Source organism: Vicugna pacos, chromosome 13, assembly GCF_048564905.1.
Source record: "Vicugna pacos chromosome 13, VicPac4, whole genome shotgun sequence".
NCBI classification, from domain to species: Eukaryota; Metazoa; Chordata; class Mammalia; order Artiodactyla; family Camelidae; genus Vicugna; species Vicugna pacos.
The window spans coordinates 65,413,927-65,434,950 of NC_132999.1; the positions used below are offsets into that span (position 1 = coordinate 65,413,927).

Consider the following 21,024-nt stretch of genomic DNA (forward strand, 5'->3'; position numbering starts at 1 on the left):
GAACAATTCCGCCTTGTGCGCAGGCGCGGCACAGCGAGGCGGGGTCGCGCACGCGCGGAGGCCAGACCGGGCCGGCCCGGTTGTCATGGGAGCGGTGGCCGCGGCCCGGGCGGTGGGCGCGGGCCGCTTGGGCAATTCCTTCTCTGCCACCGCCACTGCGGCTCGGGGGTGCGGGCCGGCCCGAGGCGGCGGACGAGGCGCCGCCGGAGCTCCGCCGAGGAGAGGGGCGGAGACCCCCGGGGTCGTGCGGGCGTCCTGACAGGTACGGGGAGCGGCGGGGCGGCCCTGCGGGCCGGGGCGGCGGGGCGGCGGGGCCGGGCCCGCGGAGGCCTCCCCGGGCGGCCGGCCGAGCGGCGGCCCCGGCGGGCGCCGCTCGCGCGCTGCGTCACTGCCCCGGCGGCCCGCGCTCGGCTCCCGCGCTCGGCGGCGGTGCGGGCCGAGCCGCCCTCCCGCAGAACGGCGACCCCACGTCCGTGCCGGCGGGACGGGAACGAGCGGGCTCATTTACCTCTTGTGTTTCGGGTTTTCTCGGAGGCGCTTTCGAGCCTTGCGGTTGCTTGACCAAAAATCATTTAACCGTGTAACGTTCACGCTTTCTTGAGAAGAAAAGTGGATGCAAGTTTTGTCTCCCAGTCCTGTAGCAAGATGGTTTGGAAGTTGCTAAACTATTTCCATGTAATTTCGCGTTATCGATACCCCTGATACATAGTGACAAGCAGAAGTTACCCCGCCCCGTACCAGCGTGCGCACCGAGGGCGCGTGGGCCGTGACCGCTGCCCGGGGAGAGGTGCGGTCCGGCGCGTGTTCTGGGATGAGGACCGCTGTGCACCAGGGCGGCTGGGGCCCCGCATTCACCGGAGTTTTGGTTCTCCGCAAAATGTTAGCGATGATTCTTATAGAGCCTAATACGAGTGTCCTTTAGTGACACCTCAAGTATCTTTTGTAATACTTGAAGGTTGACACAAAGGGGGGCCCTAGGGTACAAGGTGGAAGGATGCAGCCAAAAAGCAATCCTTTTCAGATACCCAAACCCAGGTGATAAGGTTGCCTCTGCTGTTCCCTGACATGTCTCCTGCCTGGTTCCTAAATGCCAGCCCTGTGTTTTGAATTTATTGAGGCAACATAGTGTAGTTGTGGACACATCCTCTGTTCAGATTTGAAAGGTCCTGTTTCTAAGTCTTTGCACCATAACAGAGGCTGTTGGTCAAGACCTGAAACTCTGGAACCTGACCAGCTTTAGGACAAACCCTGCCTGTGTGGCTTCATAGCCAGATGGCCCTGGGCATCGGCTTCTCTGTGCCTCAGTTTCCTGGTCTCTACAGTCAGGGTGTCAGAGTTGTCATGAAGGTATAAACACATGCCCATCTACAAGCAGACATACCGAGTAAGGGCGTCAGTCTGACATATGCCAAGCAGGGTGAACAGTATCTCATATCTCCAGAATGTCCAGATACGTGGTCACATTCAGTTGAAAAGATTTCATTGATACCTACCGTTTTCGAGGTGGGATAGGAAGTGACAGGCCCTGCTCCTGAAGCTGACCAGAGGATGTGGAGAACTCCAGCACAGGGATGCGGCACTAAGCTTTAGTGAGTCTGGCTGGGCTTGACAATCCCTGACAAGAAGTGAGAGTTGGAAGAACAGATGGGGCTTGAGGAGGAAGGCTCAGCAGGCAGGAGCGGTCCTCCAGGGAGGGAGACCTGGCTGTTGTTTTCTAGAAAAGACTGTGAGAGCCAGAAGAAGGCGTGTGTGCCGTCACCATTCCAGGGCAGAACCAATGAGACGCGGCGCCCCGTGGGTGGGAGTGGGGAGGAGGATGCAGAAGTAGGTGCAGGGAGGTGGAGGTCGAGGGAGGAGTCAGTCCAGGCCGGAGCCCGGCACCAGGGCACCAGCATGCAGGAGGCGCTGCAGGCTGGGCGGGACGGCTCTGTTCCTGGCGCGGAGCCGGAGGGCAGCGGGCTGCGGGGGAGCTCGCGCCCACCGTCTTCTGTGCACTTCAGCATCTCCAGGTTGGCTTAGCTCTCCTCTTCTATCCTGTGACGGGCTGTGTGCAGAAAGTAACTAGGCTCTTTGACGATGGTTTCTGTCTGCTTTTAACACTGCCGACACTTACCAAGCTGGCCCTCTTCAGGTTCCCAGTAAGTCAAAGGAAGCCCTAGCCCGTGTACCAGCGTGTGAGGCAAGCAGGTTGCATGTGGGGCGTGCCTGCGTGTTACCTCCTGCCGAAAAGCCTCGGCCGACAGTGTGTCGCACCCCAGAGACCTCTGTGGAGAAGCCTGCCCCCGTGTCAGCGAGGGCCCTTGGTTGCGTACTGACACCTCACGCAGGTTGGCCTGTTGAAGAGGGATGGATTGGCTTAGTGACTAGAAAACGGGAGTCCATGAGTTGTTTGGTCTTTAAATCCTGAGGCTCCCACAGTGTGTCTGCCTCTCAGCACTGCTTCCCCCCAGCAGCCCTGCCCTCTGCTAGGATCTCCCGGTGGTGGCCTCCAGCAGCCTCCGGCCAACACTATCCTATGGCTGCAGCCCCAGCAAAGTCCTGGTATCGACTCACATTGGTCCTGTTTGTTGGGTCTTGTTCTCATGTCCCCATCCCTGAACCAGTTACTGAGGAGGGATGTGGAACTTGTGGACCGACCAAGCCCAGGACCGGTGCCCCCACAGGCGTGGAGCTGAGGAGCGCAGGGGGCGTCGGCTCCGCACATCCAGGCCTGGGGAGGGCAGAGTCAGCCAGGCAAACTGCGACTGGGGCGCCGTTTCAAAGCAGCAGCAGGCAAAGCCAGGTATCGCCACAGCCGCCCTCAAAACGAAGGTGTGTAACTATGAACCAAGTCGGGTCACTCACATGTCATGACAGAAAAAAATCACTCAGCCAACATTTAAACATCTCCCAAGACTCAGCTCCCAGCCCGGCCCCGGGGCGCGGCTACACACTTGGCGCTCTGACTGCGGGCCGGCGCCCCCGGCCGTGCATGTTCATGCAGCAGTTAGGGTGCTATTGATTCACCCGCCCCCTTCCCCTTACTTCTGTGTGGCTTACTAACACACTCGTTGTATTAATTTCTTAACTGATAGGAAAAACTTTGTTTTCATATCTTAGCAAAAAACCTTGTCTCTGCTGTAACAAAGTAACACAAACTGGATGACTTAAAACGATAGAAATTTATTCAAGAGGCTAGAAGTCCAAAAGCAAGGTGTGGGTGTGCAGGGCTGTTCCCTCTGACGGCCCCAGGGCCCGTCCTTGCCCGGCCAGCAGCTGCCACCCGGCCATCCTCGGCCAGCAGGTGCGTTGCTCCCTGCTGGGCCCTTGTCACATGGACTTCTCCCTGTCCACGTGTGTCCCTGGCTCTGCTCTGATAAGGACACCGGTCATGGTGGAGTAGGCCCACCCTACTCCAGTGTGACCTCACCGTAACTTGGTTACATCTGCAAAGACCGTGTTTCCAAATGAAGCCACATTCACTGGTCCTGGGAGTTAGGACTTAAGCTCAGCTTTGGGAGGGGCACAGTTTAAACAACACTGGCCACACTGTTTGGACATATATTTGGGAGACGTTAAGGTAAGTTAAATGATGCCTTATGTGGAATTAGAGGTGCCATGAAAAGTACTTAACAAGAGGGCAGGGATGGTATAGCTCAGTGGTAGAGTGTATGCTTAGCACGCACAAGGTCCTGGGTTCCATCCCCAATACTGCCATTAAATAAATACAAAAAAAAAAGTACTTAACAAGAAACTGGACTCTTTCAAAGTGATGGGACAGTCCTGGCCAGGTCGTGAAGGACTTTGAACAAACACTTTCAGTGTTACGTGCTTCTGAGTTCCTTGATTTGAAAGCTGTCTCTCCTGCTCCCATAAACAGCCCCGAGTGCAGAATGCCCCACAAGATTGGATTCGTGGTTGTCAGCTCGTCCGGACACGAAGACGGCTTCAGTGCCCGGGAACTCATGGTCCACGCTCCGACTGTCAGCGGGTGGAGGTCGCCGAGGTGGGCCGGGCCGGGGGCCGCGGGCGGGGGGCTCTCAGGAGCAGGCGGGCTCTGGCCTCCGCTTTGTTATCTGAGTTTTATTATGACTCAGACGGCAGAGCCACTGGAGGGTCGGGTTCCCCGTGGATTCACCAGCCTAGTTACCTCCTGGATTTCCTTCCTTCTGTTTGTAAAGACTTGTTTACCCTTTTCCTGATAGCAGTAGCCCATGCTCGCCCGAGCAGTGTGCACGTGCAGAGGATGGGGGGAAGGGCCCTGCCGCGCCCTCGACTGAGCTCCGTGGTAGAGGTTTTGCATCTGGCAGCTTTCGTGTAGCTTGGGACTTTGACCCAGAAAGTCTCTTTCGAATCCATCTGGAATGTTTGTACACCTTCAAAAATGCTCACTACTTGAGCGATGTAGTACTAGTGAGTGTGTTTCTGAAACCTTGAAGTCTTTTCCTGAGAGGCCTTCATTCTTCCCCAAAAGTGGAGGCAGAGTTCGTTGTGGAGAAGCCCCCAGGCCTGGTCAGGCCCCCTACACATCCTCAATGTCAGCCGCCTGAGGCCACTCGCCTCCCGGGCTGTCACCTCCTCGTGACTTGTTTTCCGAGATCGAGTAGAAGGTGCTGTTTGCTCCAGACTCACAAATGTGTGAACATGCATGACGTTTAAATTCAGTCATACACTTGCCACTTACTTTTATTCAGAAGATGTATTGCTGAAAAGTTGAATGTAAATCCTATTTAAAATTCAAATATATTTTCTTTTTAGAGTTGTTGAGGGGCCTCAACAATTAGGGCTCCATTCTCAATGAACTGAGAAATTAAACAGGAGTAAGCAGATGGGGGTAGACAGCCCCTTTCTTGCTGCTGAAGCTGATAACTGGGACCGAGGGCCTTATCTGCAGGCAAGGAAGCGTCCCGGGCCTGCCCCAGCTGCGCGCCGCCCTGCCCAGCCAGGGCAGCCTCCTGGGTGCCACGGGTGGGCGGGAGGGACGGGGGAGGAACACCCCACGCAGGCAGCCCGGGGCACATCCATACCCACCCCCTGCACTCACAAGTCAGTCCAGTTCTGCCTCTCCCCAGGCCGGAGGCCCGGAGTGAGCTGGGGCCACGGTTTTATGCGAACGTCTTCCATTCCCCCGCCTCCCCTGCCTGCATCCCCCTCCGGAAGAGGTCCTTTAGGCTAGATGCGCTTGTTCGGTGTTCATGCGTGAATCAAAGGTCCTTGACTGTACGGCCCGGACCCCGTTTCTAGAAGTATTTATACGAGCAATACTAACATGATTCTTTCCTGTATTGACACGGTGCCCCTTCTGGGACGTGCCCTCTCCTCGTTTTAGCAGTAGGCTTTCCAGTCCCCCCAAAGAAAGGGGATACGCACCTGGATCACCACTCAGACTCATCCTGGGCTGGGCCTGGGGTCTCCTGCCTTCAACACAGCGTTCCCTGAGGTCAGGCGCATCATACGGAGGCAAAGCAAAGTGCCCTCAAACCAAGTCTCCCGAGGGAGGGCAGGGCGCTGTTAGCCCAGGTCAGAGGGCCTAATAGGGCTGTACTGGGGGGGCCCTGGGGGGCTTTACAGGGCACAAAGGAAGTGCCTCCAGTGTCTCTCCAGCGTGGGAATCCACAGGGCCTGCCGTCTTCAGGGCGCGAGACACGCCTCCCCAAGAGAGCACAAAGTTTACACCAATGACCAGAGCCTCCAGGCAGGAACTTTTTGTCAAATTATTTTTATTCAAAAAGAAATCAGGGCGAGCAGAGCTCAGTGGCAGAGCACACACTCAGCACGCACGGAGTCCTGGGTTCAATCCCCAGCACCTCCATTAAAAAAAAAAAAAAGCAAAACTCAAGAGACACATAGAGCTGTCAGTTTGTCCTGAAAAATGACACACCAGCCTTTTTAGGTCATGTCAGCCTTAAAAATCAAACAGCCAGGGGTCTTACTAGCAAAGTGAGCTTACTTCACGGCGGCAAGGAACTGCAGTTCGGAACATGCAGACTGTGGCGAAACCGCAGGAAATGTGGGGGACAAAGGAGGGAGAGGAACGTTACTTAATGGAGAAAAGGAGGAGGTTGGGAGGGGCTGCTGGGAACAAAGCCCCCAGGAGGGGAGCGAGGGTCCCGGCCGCTGACATTTCCCGTTGGCCGGGCCGTGGCTGGGCAGGGAGGAAGTCCGCCTCTGCAGGCACAGCGCAGCCAGCTGCTTCCCACCCAGGAGCGAGGTCAGGGACACCCCCGAGAGCCCCCTTCAGGGCCCCCGGCTCTGCTTTGGACGAGGTTTCCCTTTGTTCACTTGCAGAGTGTGTTGTTTCTTCCTTTAATCAGCTTGAGGGTTTTTCTGGTTCATCTATAAACTCTTGATAAGCTGCATTTGAACAGCTGAGTCATAGCCCTTTTTTTTAAAGGGTTTTAAAATACACAACTTCAAAAAAATACAATTTGAAAATTTTGTCAATTGTCTTAATTTTCTTTAAACAATTTTGGAGGTTGTTTAAAAAATAATAAAGGATTTTTTTCACAATAGATTACCAAGAGTCCTTATGTCTAGAGTGGTCTCACCACAAGTTATAACACGTGTGCCTTGCGTTTAAACACAGCACATGTCGCCCGTGTCTAAAGCGGCACTTGGCTGAAGTGGGGAGGGAGGGTGTTGGAGGTTCGAGCTGCTGGTCCCCGGTCCTGGCTGCCCTCCTGCCTCACGAGCACTCCCCTTACAACCTGTGCATTTTTGAAATCTCAAGTGTTCGGGAACCCCAGGGATCACAACCCCAGAACAAGCCCGCTCAGCCCGCGGTCACCAGCTCTCCCCCACCCCCGCTCACCCTGCCGTGTCCCTCAGCTACACACAGAGGTTCCCACCCGCCCTGCCTGGTCTAGCCTGACGTTCCTTTCTGTGCCCTTCCTCCTTCTGTCCTGACCGCCCGCCCGCCTGCAGCCAGGTCACCACATCACAGCAGGGAGCCATCAGGCAGAGCTGGGGGGCTCTGGCCATCCTGTTAGGAGTTAAGGACAGGCGTGGGCCATGGGGTGGGCGGCGGGCCACTGCTGAGGTGGGAAAAGCTGGGGGAGGAGGCTGGTGGGGGTGGAATGGGGGAGCTGGGCGGGGGTGGGTTTTGTCTGTCACCTCGAATGCCTTGTGGGCGCATCCATGGAACATCAGGTTGCCGGCTGGATGCGCAGGTTCAGACACAGGTGGTGTTCACTTGGGGTTCTTCGTGATAGAACTGATGGGATCCCCTCCAGTGGGTCTTGCTGGAGCAGGGAGCCCGGCACCTGACCCAGACGCAGGAGTCCAGGCACAATCGGGCTTGGACAGGGAGGCAGCCTGAGGCAGGAAGGGGCCAGGAGGGGTGGCCAGGTGGGCCAGGCTCGTGGGCTGAGCAAGGTCAGGGCTGGGAGGTGCAGGTCACAGTCAGCATCACAGAGGTCAGAGTGGCCTTCACAAGAGTGACCTGTGACATTGGCTGGGGTGGCAGCTGAGAAACGGGCTGCGAGCCGGGGAGGGATTCAGGATCACGGGAGGGTTCCCTACAAAGGGGGTCCTAGAGTCTGTCTGTGTGAGGTCGGGAGGAGGCCGATCGGGTCGAAAGAAAAGGCAGGCTGGCTTGGCTGGGAGAAGAGGAGAGAGAGGGGCCAGGCGGGCCAGTGGATGGTCTACCAAGGCGCTTATGCAGGGTCGGACACTGGTGTTGGAAGGGCCTTTCCCAACAGCCCGTCCTCGGTGCTTCCCCGCTCTGATGCCCTGGGCAGCCCACTGCTGTGTGCAGCCGGTGCTCTGTGTCGCCTGGGCACGATTATACACCACGAGAGAGGTTTCCAGCGCACTGAGTCACTTCTGAGCAGGAGTAGCAGCTCCGGTGGGGACAGGTTCCTCCTCTGGGCTGCTGCGTGTGCGGGGCACGGGGCCGACTGACCGCTGCTCCATCAGCTCAGGGTTCTGGGAAGCAAGGGGATTTAGGTTCCTGTGGAAAATCCTGCGACTCACTAGCACAGCCTCTTTAGATTGATGTGTGACTCGTGATTAACTTGAAGTTTCATTCAAACCATGAACTAACTGCTCAAAGTGTGGTTCACACCGGGGGCGGCAGACCCCATCACACCTTCGCTCGGAGCCCCTGCTCCAACTGTGAGGCTGCGGGGACGGGGCTGGTGGCCTCGCGGCCTCGGACCCACAGACCGGCCACGTCACGTGGAAGCAGGGTGCAGACATCCAGAAGCCCTCTGCGGGGATCGTGCGGAAAAAACAAAGTGTGTTTGCTTTCAGATTTTGCCAGTTTCCACAAGAAATTGTTCTGCAAATGGTGGAGCGGTGTCGAGTGAGAAAGCTGCAGCTGCTGGCCCATCAGTGCCTGATCCCGAGCAAGGTGGAGTTCTACGTGGGCCAGAGCCTGCCCGAGCGCCTCGCACCGCGCCCGGCCGAGCGCTTTCGAAGGCTTGGGTGAGGACGGATTCAGAATGTATGGTGGCAACTTTCAGCCAGGCCAGTTCCACCTCAAAGCAGTGAAAGCCAAGGAACTGCCCCTTGCTCTCGGTCCTCCTCTAGGTCCTCGCATGTGGGTCAAGGTTGCGCGATTTCCTAACACCTGCCTCGTGGTGAATGCGCTTACTCAGCCAGGCCACCGTTGTATCCGCAGCGTTCAACCCCCCTTTCCAGGGGCAGAACTTGTCCTAAGACAGGCTGTTTAGAAGTTGACTTGGCGGCTTTTTTCCTAGGACTTTTTCAATCCAAACCTAAGTTTTCCTTGGAACCCACTGAGCTCAGAGGGTACAGAGGGGCAGCGTATTTCCGAATCACCGTGATTCTGGAGTCGAGTTTTTTCTTGCAGGTACGTGTCTCTCTGTGACAATGAAAAGACAGGCTGCAAAGCCCGGGAACTGAAGTCCGTTTATGTGGACGCAGTGGGGCAGTTCCTGAAGCTGGTCTTTCACCAGAACCATGTCAACAAGTACAACGTGTACAACCAGGTGAGGCGCTCGGGCCCCCGGGCGCCCGCCCCCAGGACTCGTCCTCCCCCTCAGGGTGTTTCAGGCTCTCTTTTGTTCTTACTGTATTAGTTTTAATATCTAATCAGCATTTAAAAGTTTCCCAGCAACACAAAGGAATATTTTACCTTTGAAACATTAATTAAAACTGTGCTTACATATGTATATGTAACCGTTACCACTAACATAAGCTACTCTATTTTAACACTTTTCAACGAGGTAAGCAGAATTTTCTGTACCAAAGTACCGTATTATTATTATTTGAAAATGTCCACAAGGCAATATCAGTTACATTAGCATCTGTTACAGAGTCATAAAATGCATAGAACGTCAGCAGCCGACAACATTATGCTTTAGAAAGAGCGCCCCCTTCACAGCGTGACGGGCTCAGAGGAGCCCGTTTGACATCAGACTGCCCAGCGGGGGGCATCTGTGCGGAAGGGTCGGGCGGCCCGCGGCCGCACCCTTTGCTTGGGAGCCCCGGCCACGCTGGCTGTGCGCGCCCGGAGCGGGGCCGGTCCAGCTGCGGGGGCCGCGCACCGGCTAGGCTCAGTCGCGCGAGGGGGTGACGCTGTTCGGCTGTTAGGCTTCGACATGTTACTAAGATCAGTTTCCTCTGCTTCTTTCACACCCTTTCCTGTGTCTACTAGAGAACTTACAATCGCACACATGATTTGCGTTGTGTTTCTGTTGGACAGCACCGCTCCGGGTAAACCCACTACACTTGTGCGAGCTGCAGCCCCTGGTGGAAATTGGGAACCTTGTTTCATGTCATGTGCAATCCAGGATCTCTCTAGCTCCCAGCCTCCCTTTCTTTCTTTTTCCTTTTTTTTTTTTTTGGCATAATTAACGGAGTGGAAATCACTGGTGTCCAAAGCAATCTTTTTCGAGCAAACTCGCACAAATATTTACCACACTCCCAGCCCCTCCAAGAGGCCGGCAGGCATGCCCACCAGGCAGAGCTCTGTGCGGAGCCGGGTGGGGAAGGGGGGCTCGGGTGGAGCGCTGTGGGCAGCTAACTGGGGTGATTCCGAGCCTCTTCCTCCCTCTCCCACGTGCGAGTGCTCGCCATAACCCCCGCTTGTTAGCTCAGCTGCAGTGATTTGATTCTCGAGGAAGGGGGTCCGGGAAGGCGACTCCTCCCCGTCCGGGGAGAACCGCTGACTTAGACGAACCCAGCTGTGTTAACGTGGGTTTTCATTTCGTTGTCGAATTTACCACCATCGTAGAGAGATGACCCCATCCTTAACCTTGAGTGGAGAGTTCAAGGCAAGTCTGGGCTAAAGTGTCGGAGGGTTTTTAGCTATTGTTTTAACATCCTTCAGACCCTGGGTTCAGCATTAGAGCACGGACTTAGGTGATTGACAGGAGTGGTGAACAGTGGTCCTGCGTGAGCGTGAGGTTTTCCAGCTCACACCCTGTGACGTGCGCCTCCCATTTGAGGGCGAGTCAGTGAGAGTTTGTTACAAAGAGTTTAAGTCACACCAGACGTTTCACATGTAATTTCTATCAATCGACTCTCTCTCAGGTTGCTTTGGTTGCAATAAACATCATTGGAGACCCTGCAGATGTCGGCGACGAAAGCGATGTTGTAAGTTTGGGACGTTCGTTCCTAAAGAGGATCATTTGTCTCTAACACGGAAGGATGGGAGGGGAGCATTTATTTTTGTCACAAAAAGTGTCATCCTAAAAATCTTTATCAGAGCGTCTGGTGAATACCTAGCAGGGCATTCTTGCAGCTGCTGTATATCAAACTGTCCTTGAGAATTTTAGTGTCCCTCCAGAGGACCGGGGTCGTCGAAGCTCGCTGATGTTTCTTACCGCGTCGTCTCCAGGTCAGGGTTTGTGTCACTCCTTTTCCTCTGAGACAGTAAGCGGGACTTCCTCTCCCCAAGGCCTCCAGGGAGAAGCTGATTGACCACTACCTGGGACACAGCACGGAGGACCCAGCTCTCGAAGGAACTTGCACCGCGTAAGCATCCCCTGCAGGGCGGGAAACTTGCGTGACTTTCCCCGGAATCATGAAAGTGTGAGTCATCTCCAAAGGACCCTGGACTTGGGGGCCTCGGAATTGAGTCCGGAGCTGGAGGAGCCACTGACAGGGTTGTCCTGAACCCACCGCAGGTGAAGTCCCCTGTTTTATTTAGCGCACCCTCCACGCCCGCCCTTCAGAGATGACTGCATTTCTCGTGTGTTCAGGTGTTACTAGAGAGGTTCTAAGATGTGCTCAGATGAAGGGCCTGTCGCCACTGGCTGGCACCTCAGAGGCACAGGCAGGTTCATGGGTGAGACTGGAAGGTATCACTTGGCCAGGTGGCCAGTTACCGGAGGCGCCATCTTGTCTGCTTTGGAACTTTCCTCAGGACGCGGACGCACGCCACATGGGTCTGTACAGGTCCCCTCCGGACACGCCCTCAGTGACCGCCCTCTCGACCTCTCCGTCTTGCTGCTTCTCTAGCGGGTCAGGTGTGGAGAGCGAGGCTGAAGGGCCTGGTGGCAGGGTCCTGCCCACCCCCTGATCCCGGCGCCCCTGGGGCAGAGGCCTCCAGCACTCTTGCCACGTGCCCACTGTCCGCTGGAGCAAGGGGCCACTCCCCGGGTGCCCGGCCTAAAGAAGGGGATTCAGAACGATACCCAGTGTGTCCCTGTCAGCAGCTCCCCAGCAGAGAAAAGACAAGACGCCGCTGGGCTCCCGCGGCCGTGTGGTGTCCGCCGTGACTTGTGCGCCATCTCTCACACGGGGTCAGGTACTGGCGCGGCCGCTAAGCCGGCTTCTCTGCATCATACACGGAGTCGGTGATGGCCCGGGCGCCGGTGGCTCTGCCAGGCATGCACCCAGCGGCCAGTGAGCCTGCTCCCTGCAGGGCCCCATCCCCTGCAGCCTGGGCTCCATGGGGCCCTTGAGCCTGAGGCAGGGGCCACCATGGTGGCGGTGAGGGTGGCATGCTGGGCAGTGGTGTGTGAGAGGTCGTGACAAGAGTGACCTGCCACACCTGCACGAGCTCCTCCTCAGTCTCGACCCAGGTCCTCGGCCTGATGGGGTCCTTGCCTTTCAAGGTGGGGACGAGGGATGCTGGGGCGGGGGAGTGCAGCGCTAAGGATCAGGTGCTCGAGCCACTCCCCGCAGGTGTCATCGTGGGGCCGCTCCGGGGCTCCACCCTCGGTGACCCACGAGGCTGAGGAGCTGGGAGGGCGCTGGCTGGCCGGTCTTGGGGCCCCCGATGTGAGCTCTCTGGGGGTCTCGTTTCTCTTTAAGTCAGTCTTGCATCGCGTTGGCCAAGTGGGCCGGTGGACTGCAGTCCTGCCGCGTCCCCCCCATTCTTCTGGAAGGTGAAGTGAGGTCCTGAAAGGTTGTGTGCAGTGCCAGAGGCGCAACCCATCTCAGGCACCTGGGGCTCCTTGGGGCCCTGAGATGCCCGGAATTCCGACCCCGCTGTGTCCCTCATGGACCTCTGTGCTGCAGCGACGGCTTGGTTTCACCTCTAGATTTTCAAGGCGACGTGAGTTAGACTTGAGGGGTCAGTGCGCACTTGGGCACAGTAGCCCCACGGATCTCGTCAACACGTGGGCCCTGGGCTCTTCACTCGCCACTGAGATGAGGGGGTTCGAAGCCGCCCCGGCCTCCCTGCCCGCGGCTCCTCCTGCAAACTGCCTGAGGCCAGGGAGTCAGGAGGGGGACTTGGTGCTTTTGAAAGACGGCCTGGTCCCCTGTCCTGTTTGAATGTACTATTAACCCACCAAATTTCTACGACAGATGCTCTGTCTAATAAGTTCACCTGTGTGCAGGGCGTCCAGCTCAGAGCCACCAGCAGCCTCCTTTCTGCCGCTGACCCAGCAGATCGGGAGGCTGTGAAAGGCGTCTGCCCAGCGTTTCTGTTGGGTAGTTAGAGAACGTCAGGCCCGGAGGAGAGCTGCTGGCTGGCTGGCTGGAGGGCTGGAGGCGGGGAGGGGGGCACCTATCAGGGCATTCAGGTGACTTGGGTCACTTACTCCGGGAGGGATCTTCCTGACTGCAGGGCTGGGCAGCCGCGTCTCACAGTCTGACGCTTTGAGGCTCAAGCCCGGGGTAGCAGTTCTCCATCTTTCATGTCCGTCACCGTTACTGCGGCAGGAAGTGCCTGCCTGGGCCACCGAGTCTGCCTCTGCCAGGGGACGGGCCTGGTCGCGGCTGGCTCTGGTTTCCCCACGTCTACCAATGATCCACGCGCACTGCCCTGTCCCTGCGCCCACAGCAGAGCCCGACATGGTCTGCACTCGGAGTGCCTGTCGAACGAGTGAGTGAAAACGAGTGAGTGGACGCGCTGAAGGTCAGATGCCCCGAGGGCAGCTAATTCATGGTCAAGCGCGTGAGCTGCGGCCTCAGAAAGACCCGCTGGGCTTGCTGCTTTGCGACCTGAGGCCTATCACGGGCTCCTCTGAGCCCCCACTTTCTCAGCAGGAAACATTCCAGTTTTGGAGGCGGGGGGCACTTTCCAGACCACCCTGGTGTCTTCAGCCCTGAGCCCACAGGCCCCTCTTCTGCAGCATCACGTGGGCTGACGCCGGCCCTGAAATACTCTTTTCTTTCCTCTAGGAAATCTGACTATATCTCCCCGCTAGACGACTTAGCTTTTGACATGTACCAGGACCCGGAAGTGGCGCAGATTATACGCAAACTAGATGAAAGGAAGCGCGAAGCCGTGCGGAAGGAGCGTTACGACTACGCTAAGAAGCTGAAGCAAGCCGTTGCCGATTTGCAGAAGGTACGTGTTCCGTCACCCTGGTAGCTGTTCAGACCAGTGAGCAGGCCTCGGAGGCTGCGGGGGTCAGTGGGGGTTCAGGGCGGCGAGCACCACCCGGCCCCAGATGGATGAAAGCGCCTGGGACGGTGCGCTCCTCCAGAGTCGTCCTGGGCCCGAAAGGCCCATCACTCCCCATCCCCCGGGACGTGGGGACGGCCGCCCACACTGTCCTCCAGCATTACTGCAAAGCCGACGCGTGTGCCCAGGTCGGGGAGCGGCTGGGCAGGTTCGAAGTGGAGAAGCGCTGCGCGGTGGAGAAGGAGGACTACGACCTGGCCAAGGAGAAGAAGCAGCAGATGGAGCGCTACCGCAGCCGTGTGTACGAGCAGCTGCGGCTGCATGACCTGCTGGACGCCGAGCTGGTGGGTGGGGCAGCCCGCGGGCGGCAGGTGGCTGCGGCCCCTGACGGCAGAGGAGGCGGTGGGGAGGCTCCCCGCTGGGTCCCTCCATCTCCCCGGCCCCTGTCGGTGAACTGGTGGCGGCCCTGCCCCTCGCACCCCTTGGGGCGTCAGCCGAGCATCACCCTGACGGCTCAGGCTGACTAGGGAGGGGTGGGGCAGGGGCCTCTGCCCTCGTCTCCAGAGCCCACGTCACAGGCCAGGACACTGAGGCCCAGCGCCAGCGCTTGGAGGATGGTGCTGGGGGTGCAGACTTGGGGGCTCCCTGCTGGGCCTGGTGCCCACCCTTCGGGTCCAGCTCTGCTGGCTTGGCCTCCATCCTTGGCCGCTCTGTGCCAGGCTTCCCCGCCCTGTCCACGGGGTGAGGAGGGGGTCGTGACCACGTCGTCTGCCCAAAGCAGCAGGTAACACCCGCCCAGTCCTTGCGCTCCTCAGGGCGACCAGGGGCCACCAGCACCACTGCTTGGTCCTGCGTGGGTGCTGCCAGCCCTGCCCGCGGCTACCCCAGCCCATCTGCCCCACACGGCAGCGCCCGTGCACATGTGCTCAGGGTCACACTGGCATTTGGCGTGCGTGTCGCTGGCGGGTCCACATGGGAACCACCCGGAGACGGTCCAAGGGCTGGAGGACGTTGTCAGTGTGGTTGCAGCCCTCTGCCTTCTGAAACCGCTCCCCCCCACCCCAGGAGCAAGAGGGCTGGGCCTGGCATGGCAGTGACATGGGGAGTAAGTGTCCCGTTTTCCCCCAGATGCGAAGGCCTCTTGACCTGCCCCTGCAGCCCCTCCTCCGCTCCGTCAGCCCCCACCACCAGCAGCTGGTGCCCTCACTGCCACCACCAGGACAACGAGGGGCAGGAAGCCACCTTGCAGACCCCTTCCTGCAGGAGAAGCCTTCGGCCCCTGCCCCAGACACTTCTCCTCAGTGCCCTGCGGTGGACCAGCCGCCGCCCACCACAGACCCTCCTCCCAAGACCCAGGTTGGTAACTCGGTGTCGCGCCAGTACAGTTGATCAGCAGGTGTGGCGTGAGGACTGTGTATGCGGGGCTTCCTGGTGCGGGCGGCGTGTAGGGGGGCACGAGTGGTACACCCTTTCCTGCCTGTGTTCCAGGGGAGGGGCAGAGCGCCGTGGCTGGGACGTGGGGACATAGGCAATCAGCCCCCGCCCAGTCCTGCCCCCTCGCCTGGCGGGGCTGAGGCACTCCCCACCCGGGCCCCTGCTTTCTGTCTGTGAACTTGCAGCCACCCACTCGGGGTCGTTCCCCGGACTGAGGGGAGTGTCTGTCAGGTACCCGACTTGAGGTGACCTCAGCAGAGCCTCGGCACACGCCGTGTGGTCACCGCACCTGCTAGAACTCCCTGTGTTGTAGGTAGTAGAAGGCCGGGCTCGAACCGGGGGGCTGCTGGCCTTTATAACCAGGAATTTAAGAGATTGTCGGGTTTCAGGTCGGTTTGATTCAGTAGCTCGGCAGTGTCAGCAAAGCCTGGCTTCTTCCTGTCCGGCGACTGTTTCCTGTGGTTCCGGGCACCCTAGGGGGACCCATCACGTGGCCCCCAGCCTCAGGGCTGTGCGCTGTGCCATCCAAGAGGAGCATGCATCCCACTGTGGGCAGAATCCCCAAGTCCTCCCTGATGAGTGCAGCCTCAGTCCCGCGCCCGCCCCAGGAGGGCGAGAACCAGAGGAGGCAGCGGTGCCGATGGCTCGTTAGGGCCTCCCTGGAGCGTCTGTGTGCTTGGCTGTGTGGCCGGTGGGCGCTGGGGAGGAAGGAAGGACGCGGGTGGATGAGGGTGAGCGTGAGCTGTGGCCAGAGGCCAGGGAGCCGGCTCGCAGGGGCCCTCCCTGCGCCCATACATAGTAACGAGGCCGAGTCGACATTGCCTTTTTTTCTTTCTTTTTTAAATTATTTTATTTTATTTGGGGGGACAGAGAGGGTAATTAGTTTTCCTCATGTATTTGTTTATTTAGAGACAGGACTGGGGATTGAACCCAGGACCTCGTGCATGCTAAGCACACCCTCTACCCCTGAGCTCCACCCCAATGCTGCCCTTCTATTGGGTCTATACTGAGCTTAGGAAGGAACAGTGACCCTAATGTAACTTTTTTCAAAGTCACTCTGTTGTGTAAGTTGTCCTGATCAGATGAGGCTGATGCTTAGTAAAACACCCTGGTTCTGACCAGGTGAGTCCAGAGCGGCAAGCCCGCGGGTGCAGACCCGGATCGGCAGGTGGGGAGGACGGCGCTGAGCCCTGCAGCCACCCTGTCCTCCTGCAGCCCGAGTCCCTGCCCTACGACGAGCGGCCTCTGCCCGCGATCCACCAGCAGCCCGGGGTGGCGGCCATGGAGCTGGAACGGAGTGACAGGGACAGCAGTGAGGCCCCCAGAGTGGGCGCCGCAGGCGAGCCGGAGCCCTTGACGGAGAAGGCGTTGAGAGAGGCCAGCTCTGCCGTGGACGTGCTGGGCGAGGCCCTGGTAAAGGGGAAGCCACGTGCACAGGCGCCACCAACCACAGGCCAGCCAGGGGGAGGCGGGCGGGTGGGCGGGCCCTCTGTCCCTGGGGTCCCCCTGCCCTGCATCCTTGCTGTTCGGGGGTCACGCAAGGCAGCACGTGCGTAAGCCAGACTGAAGGGATCCTGATGCGCATTCGCTTCAGGCGGGTGTCTGTGCTGCTGGATGCCAGCTCGCGTGTGGGCACCGCCAGCCCCGGGGCACGATCGCAGAGCAGGACTGGACACGAGGGCGTCACCTGCCTCCAAAGGTCGCTCGTGCTGGAGCCTTTCACACATTCCGTGTTCTGACACGGTCTTAAGTTCTCCGCATTAGGAAGGGTATTTCTCTAAATACACCTACTTAGTTGGCAGAGAAAAGCTACGTCTTCGGTTGAAACAAAGCAAGGCCGGGGTTGCAGGTGCCAGCTAGGGGGACGTGGCCCGGGCGCCCGCCTGAGGCAGCGGCCCCCACCCCTGCAGGTGGCCGGCGCCTACTCCAGGTCGTGGTCACACCGGGAAGGCGCGCTGCTGGCCTTGTATGAACAGCTGTCGGAGACGCCGGTCGGAACCCCGAGGGAGGACTTAAAGAACACGCTGCGGGCGTCCATCTTCCTCATCAGAAGGGCCATCCGAGACATAGTGACCCCAGTGAGTGCCCCGCCCGCCCTCAGGGACCCCAGCGCCTGCCCAGGAGGGCAGGGCAGCCCCAGAGGGAGCCTGGCCCCCAGCGCCGTTGTCCCTGGCACGGCGGAGTCACTGGGCACGAGGGTCTCCCGCAGGAAGTGCAGTCAGTGAGGGGTCTGGGGTCTGTCCCTCTGGGCATGACTCCACTCTTCAGAACCCACGGGTGCACAGGCCTGGTTCCCCGGGGCTGATAAACGTCCCGTTTGTGTTTGAGTTTCGTAAAGTGTGGGGAGCTGGGGAGGCACTGCTAAGTGTTCCTGACCCCGAAAGAGCCCTGAGTCAGCACCTCACATTACAGGGTGGCCTGCATTCACACGGGGCTCAGCCACGTGCGCAGAAATGTCAGACACGGGGCCTCCGGGGACCTCACGACACGGGAGAGGGGAGCGTGCGTCTCCCCTGCAGGAAGCGGGCTCGGACGGCAGCTGAGTTTGCCGTTTCCAGACCGCGTGTTATGTTCAGTATGATGCCCCTGCTTATCGCTACTGGCGAATCCCCTGCGGACTTCGGGTGGGAGTCAGCGGTCCCGGCTCACCTGTTTTTTATCGCTTTTCCCTTAGGTCTTCCAGGCGTCTCTGAAGTTGTTGAAGATGATCATCACGCAGTATATCCCCAAACACAAGCTGAGTAAGCTCGAAACCGCTCACTGCGTGGAGAGAACCGTTCCCCTACTGCTCGCGAGAACCGGAGACACTTCTGCCCGCCTGCGGAGCACGGCGTCCAATTTTATTCAGGTATGAGCTTCACCGTAAAATCGGAAACCGTGAGTGATCCACACACACCCCCAGGGGCTCGGCTTCCTTCACACCTTGCAGGGTTCTGTCTGCTCAGGACCACGTGATCCTTAGTGACTCCCTGTCACTTAGTCCTACAGAAGGTAAATTTCGCCTTAAACACGATTAAAGTGTACAGTTTGCTTTTTCTAGTGTTTCTCTTATTCAGTGTAGGCTATTCATATTTTAAATAAGTAAAAATATATGGAAAACTAAATCAGAACAGAGAAATGGGGTAAAGAGGTAACAGTAAACGTGTAACTGTCTTGATCTAAATATTCTTATTTTTCCAGCAAACACGCCTCCTCTAGCCAGGGCACGGGGAGATGTCGAGATGGAATTAAATGGCTAAGAGTTTGGGGTACTTTAGTGAATTCGCCTTGTCTAGGAGGTCTTAAGTTAAGTTAAGGTTCATGTCTGGGCTTCAGAAAGCCTGTGAACCCCTTCACATGTGGCACACAGTGCTGTGAGCGGCACGTCTTTCTTGGGAAGAAATCCAAGGCATCCGCGGTCTCTCAAGGGGCTCGTCCCTCCAGCACGAAGCACCACCGGTCTGGCCTCGTTTCATGGGTGTAAGTCTTCAGGGAGGACGCGCACGTAGCACCGCTTGGGGTGCTCGTGGGACACGGCGTGGCTTCGTCTCATCACTTTTGAGCCCCATGAATCTCTGAGACATCGGTGGGGCTGAGGGTCGCCTGCGTGAGCGTCCATGCTTGTCCTGCACCAGCCTCCCCTCGGCCGACTCCGAGGCCCCGTGTCTGCGGCGCGTGCCTGCCTGCCTGCCTGCGCCGCGGGGAGTTTACCGCTCGCACTGCTCTGAGGGACGCTCTCCCGCCTCCCCTCTCACTGTGGTTCAGAGCCGCTCTCAGGCTCTGAGAGAGAGCTCACTGTGCCGCCAGACAGGAGGGCACCGCGGCCGGTGCGGCCTGCAGCCCCGTTGAAGCGGACTGCTTCCTGTGCCACAGCTCATTTTATCCGCGTTTCGTCATGTTTCCAGTCTTTTTCTTTAACATTTTAGCAGTTTTTTCTTTTTCTGTGTCTGGGTAGTTAAATGATAAAGGACTTAACCATAGAAAGAGACATGTTTCATGTTTGGAGATGTGAAAACTGGGCTGGTACCTGCGCCCCTCACCCACCCCCAGCACTCCTGGCAGCCCGAGCGGCGGCCCCGTCGGACTCGGGCCCGCGCTCCCTGACCGCCAGGATGGCGGTTCTCACGGCAGAGCTGACTTCTCTCCGGGCTTTAGAAATCAGAAACTCTTCTTCTTGAGGCTGGGAAAATCCTGAGAAGAGAGATCTTAAGTTTTCAATCACGTTTTCTATGAAGCTTTCATTCATCTCCAGGTCATGCAGGTTTTTGTTTCTAGTTGTTATTATGTCTTAAATAGAAACAGGAGCTTAGAAACCAATGGCTTTACTGCCATTTGTCACTGTCACTGCTTAGTCCCTGTTGTTTCCTTCCTTGTTTGCTTTGAGCGCACACTGAATTGCACTGAGTTGCCTCAGCTTCCTCCAGTGAAAGTGAACAAATTCTGTTGGTTTTGTAGGAAATGGCCCTGTGTAAGGAGGTCAGGTCTCTCCAGATTATCCCAGCTTACTTGGTCCAGCCGTTAAAAGCCGGCTCTTCCACGCACCTGGCGATCAGTCAGACGGCCCTGCTGGCCCGGCTGCTGAGGGACCTGGGCGCAGAGGGCGCGGGCTTCACCGTGGACAGCGTGATGAAGGTGAGCGCCCCGAGCCGGGGCCTGGGCCAGGCGGGCGGGTGGCCTCAGGGACACGCCGGTTCCTCTGAGGGCTCTGGGGTCCCCCCACTGCCGGCGCTGCGCACACTGGGGCGGGGTGCGTGCCGAGCCCTGTCCCAACGGGAGCAGGTTGTGCAGCTCAGACAGCGCATCACAGCGCGTGTCAGGTCTGCAGGAGGAGACGCAGGTTTTGCACTTTGACGACCTAACGGGCCTCAGAAGGTGTAGGGGAGAAATTTCCTGTCAAATCAGAGGTCCCCTAGTCCTGACTCCAGACGTTGCCAGCACAGCTCTGAGCGTGCGGCCCCGGGCCACACGGATGAGAGGGTCCCGCCATGTCAGTTCCCGCCGGCCCTGCGTCAGCCCCGCGCCCGTTCCCGCCAGTGGCCGGGGAGGAGGCAGCTGTGCAGCTGATCCACGTGTGCACGGACTCAGAGCCCGGACTTGGACCTGACATGACTCAGTTGGCAGGAGCACACGGGGCCTGTTAGTACTGGCCTGTTTCACTCGTAGACACTGGGATAAATAAGCCTCCAGAAGCACCTTCTCCACTCGGCTCCCAGGGCCCCAGGCCTGTCTCCTGCAGCGCCAGCCTCGCCGTCTCAGCCCCTCGGTGGCTCCGCTCCACTTCCCAGCTCCAATGTGAGCGTCTGGGCCCTGGCTGCTCTTTTCTGTACACACGTCCCCATGAGGTCCCGTCCACGCCGCACCGCCGCTTTACGAGGGCTCCCGACCTGCGGCCTTGGCCTGTCCCCTCCCTGAGCGGCTGGGACTCCTCTCCCGCTGCCCGCTCAGCGGATTCCTGCCCCTCCATCCGGCTGCAGGAGGTATGCCCAGGACACAGACGTTGGGGTCCACTCCAACCCCTCCCTTTGTCTCAGACCTCCATCAACAAGTGCCGTGGCTCTTCCTTAATATGTTTCCAGAACCTGACCAGCCACCACTGTGTCTCTTCCTGCTGGTTGTCACAGACTCCTCGGTGGCTTCCACGTCCCTCTGGGCCCTCAGTCCGTTCCCAGCCAGCTCTCGGAGAGCGCCTGTTAACATGAGGTCGAGCCACACGCTCCCTGGCTTGGCCTCCCGCCTCGCTCACTCTGGCCGCAGACTGCCAGTTCTCTCCGGAGCTGGACTTGTTCTGCTGTGAAAACACCAAAGGCGGCCAGTCCTCCCCAGATACACCAGTCCCCTGATTATGCCCGTTCGTCTGTCTC

General features: G+C 58.5%; 1 protein-coding gene across 4 annotated transcripts in view; it reads left to right on the forward strand.

The window, feature by feature from the left end:
* Window positions 1–57: 57 nt before the first annotated feature.
* Window positions 58–21,024, forward strand: part of CEP104 (centrosomal protein 104) — a 33,820-nt gene continuing 12,853 nt past the window's right edge. The window contains exons 1-13 of one of the 4 annotated variants that reach the window (XM_072975541.1): window positions 58–262; window positions 3,860–3,985; window positions 8,233–8,406; window positions 8,795–8,933; window positions 10,480–10,542; window positions 10,847–10,923; window positions 13,525–13,693; window positions 13,939–14,094; window positions 14,879–15,106; window positions 16,307–16,597; window positions 17,095–17,262; window positions 17,859–18,032; window positions 19,619–19,795. In XM_072975541.1, coding sequence (XP_072831642.1) covers window positions 3,873–3,985; window positions 8,233–8,406; window positions 8,795–8,933; window positions 10,480–10,542; window positions 10,847–10,923; window positions 13,525–13,693; window positions 13,939–14,094; window positions 14,879–15,106; window positions 16,307–16,597; window positions 17,095–17,262; window positions 17,859–18,032; window positions 19,619–19,795 — 1,929 coding nt within the window. In that variant the 5' untranslated portion in view covers window positions 58–262; window positions 3,860–3,872. The other 3 variants (XM_072975542.1, XM_072975543.1, XM_072975544.1) reach the window with 3 other exon arrangements.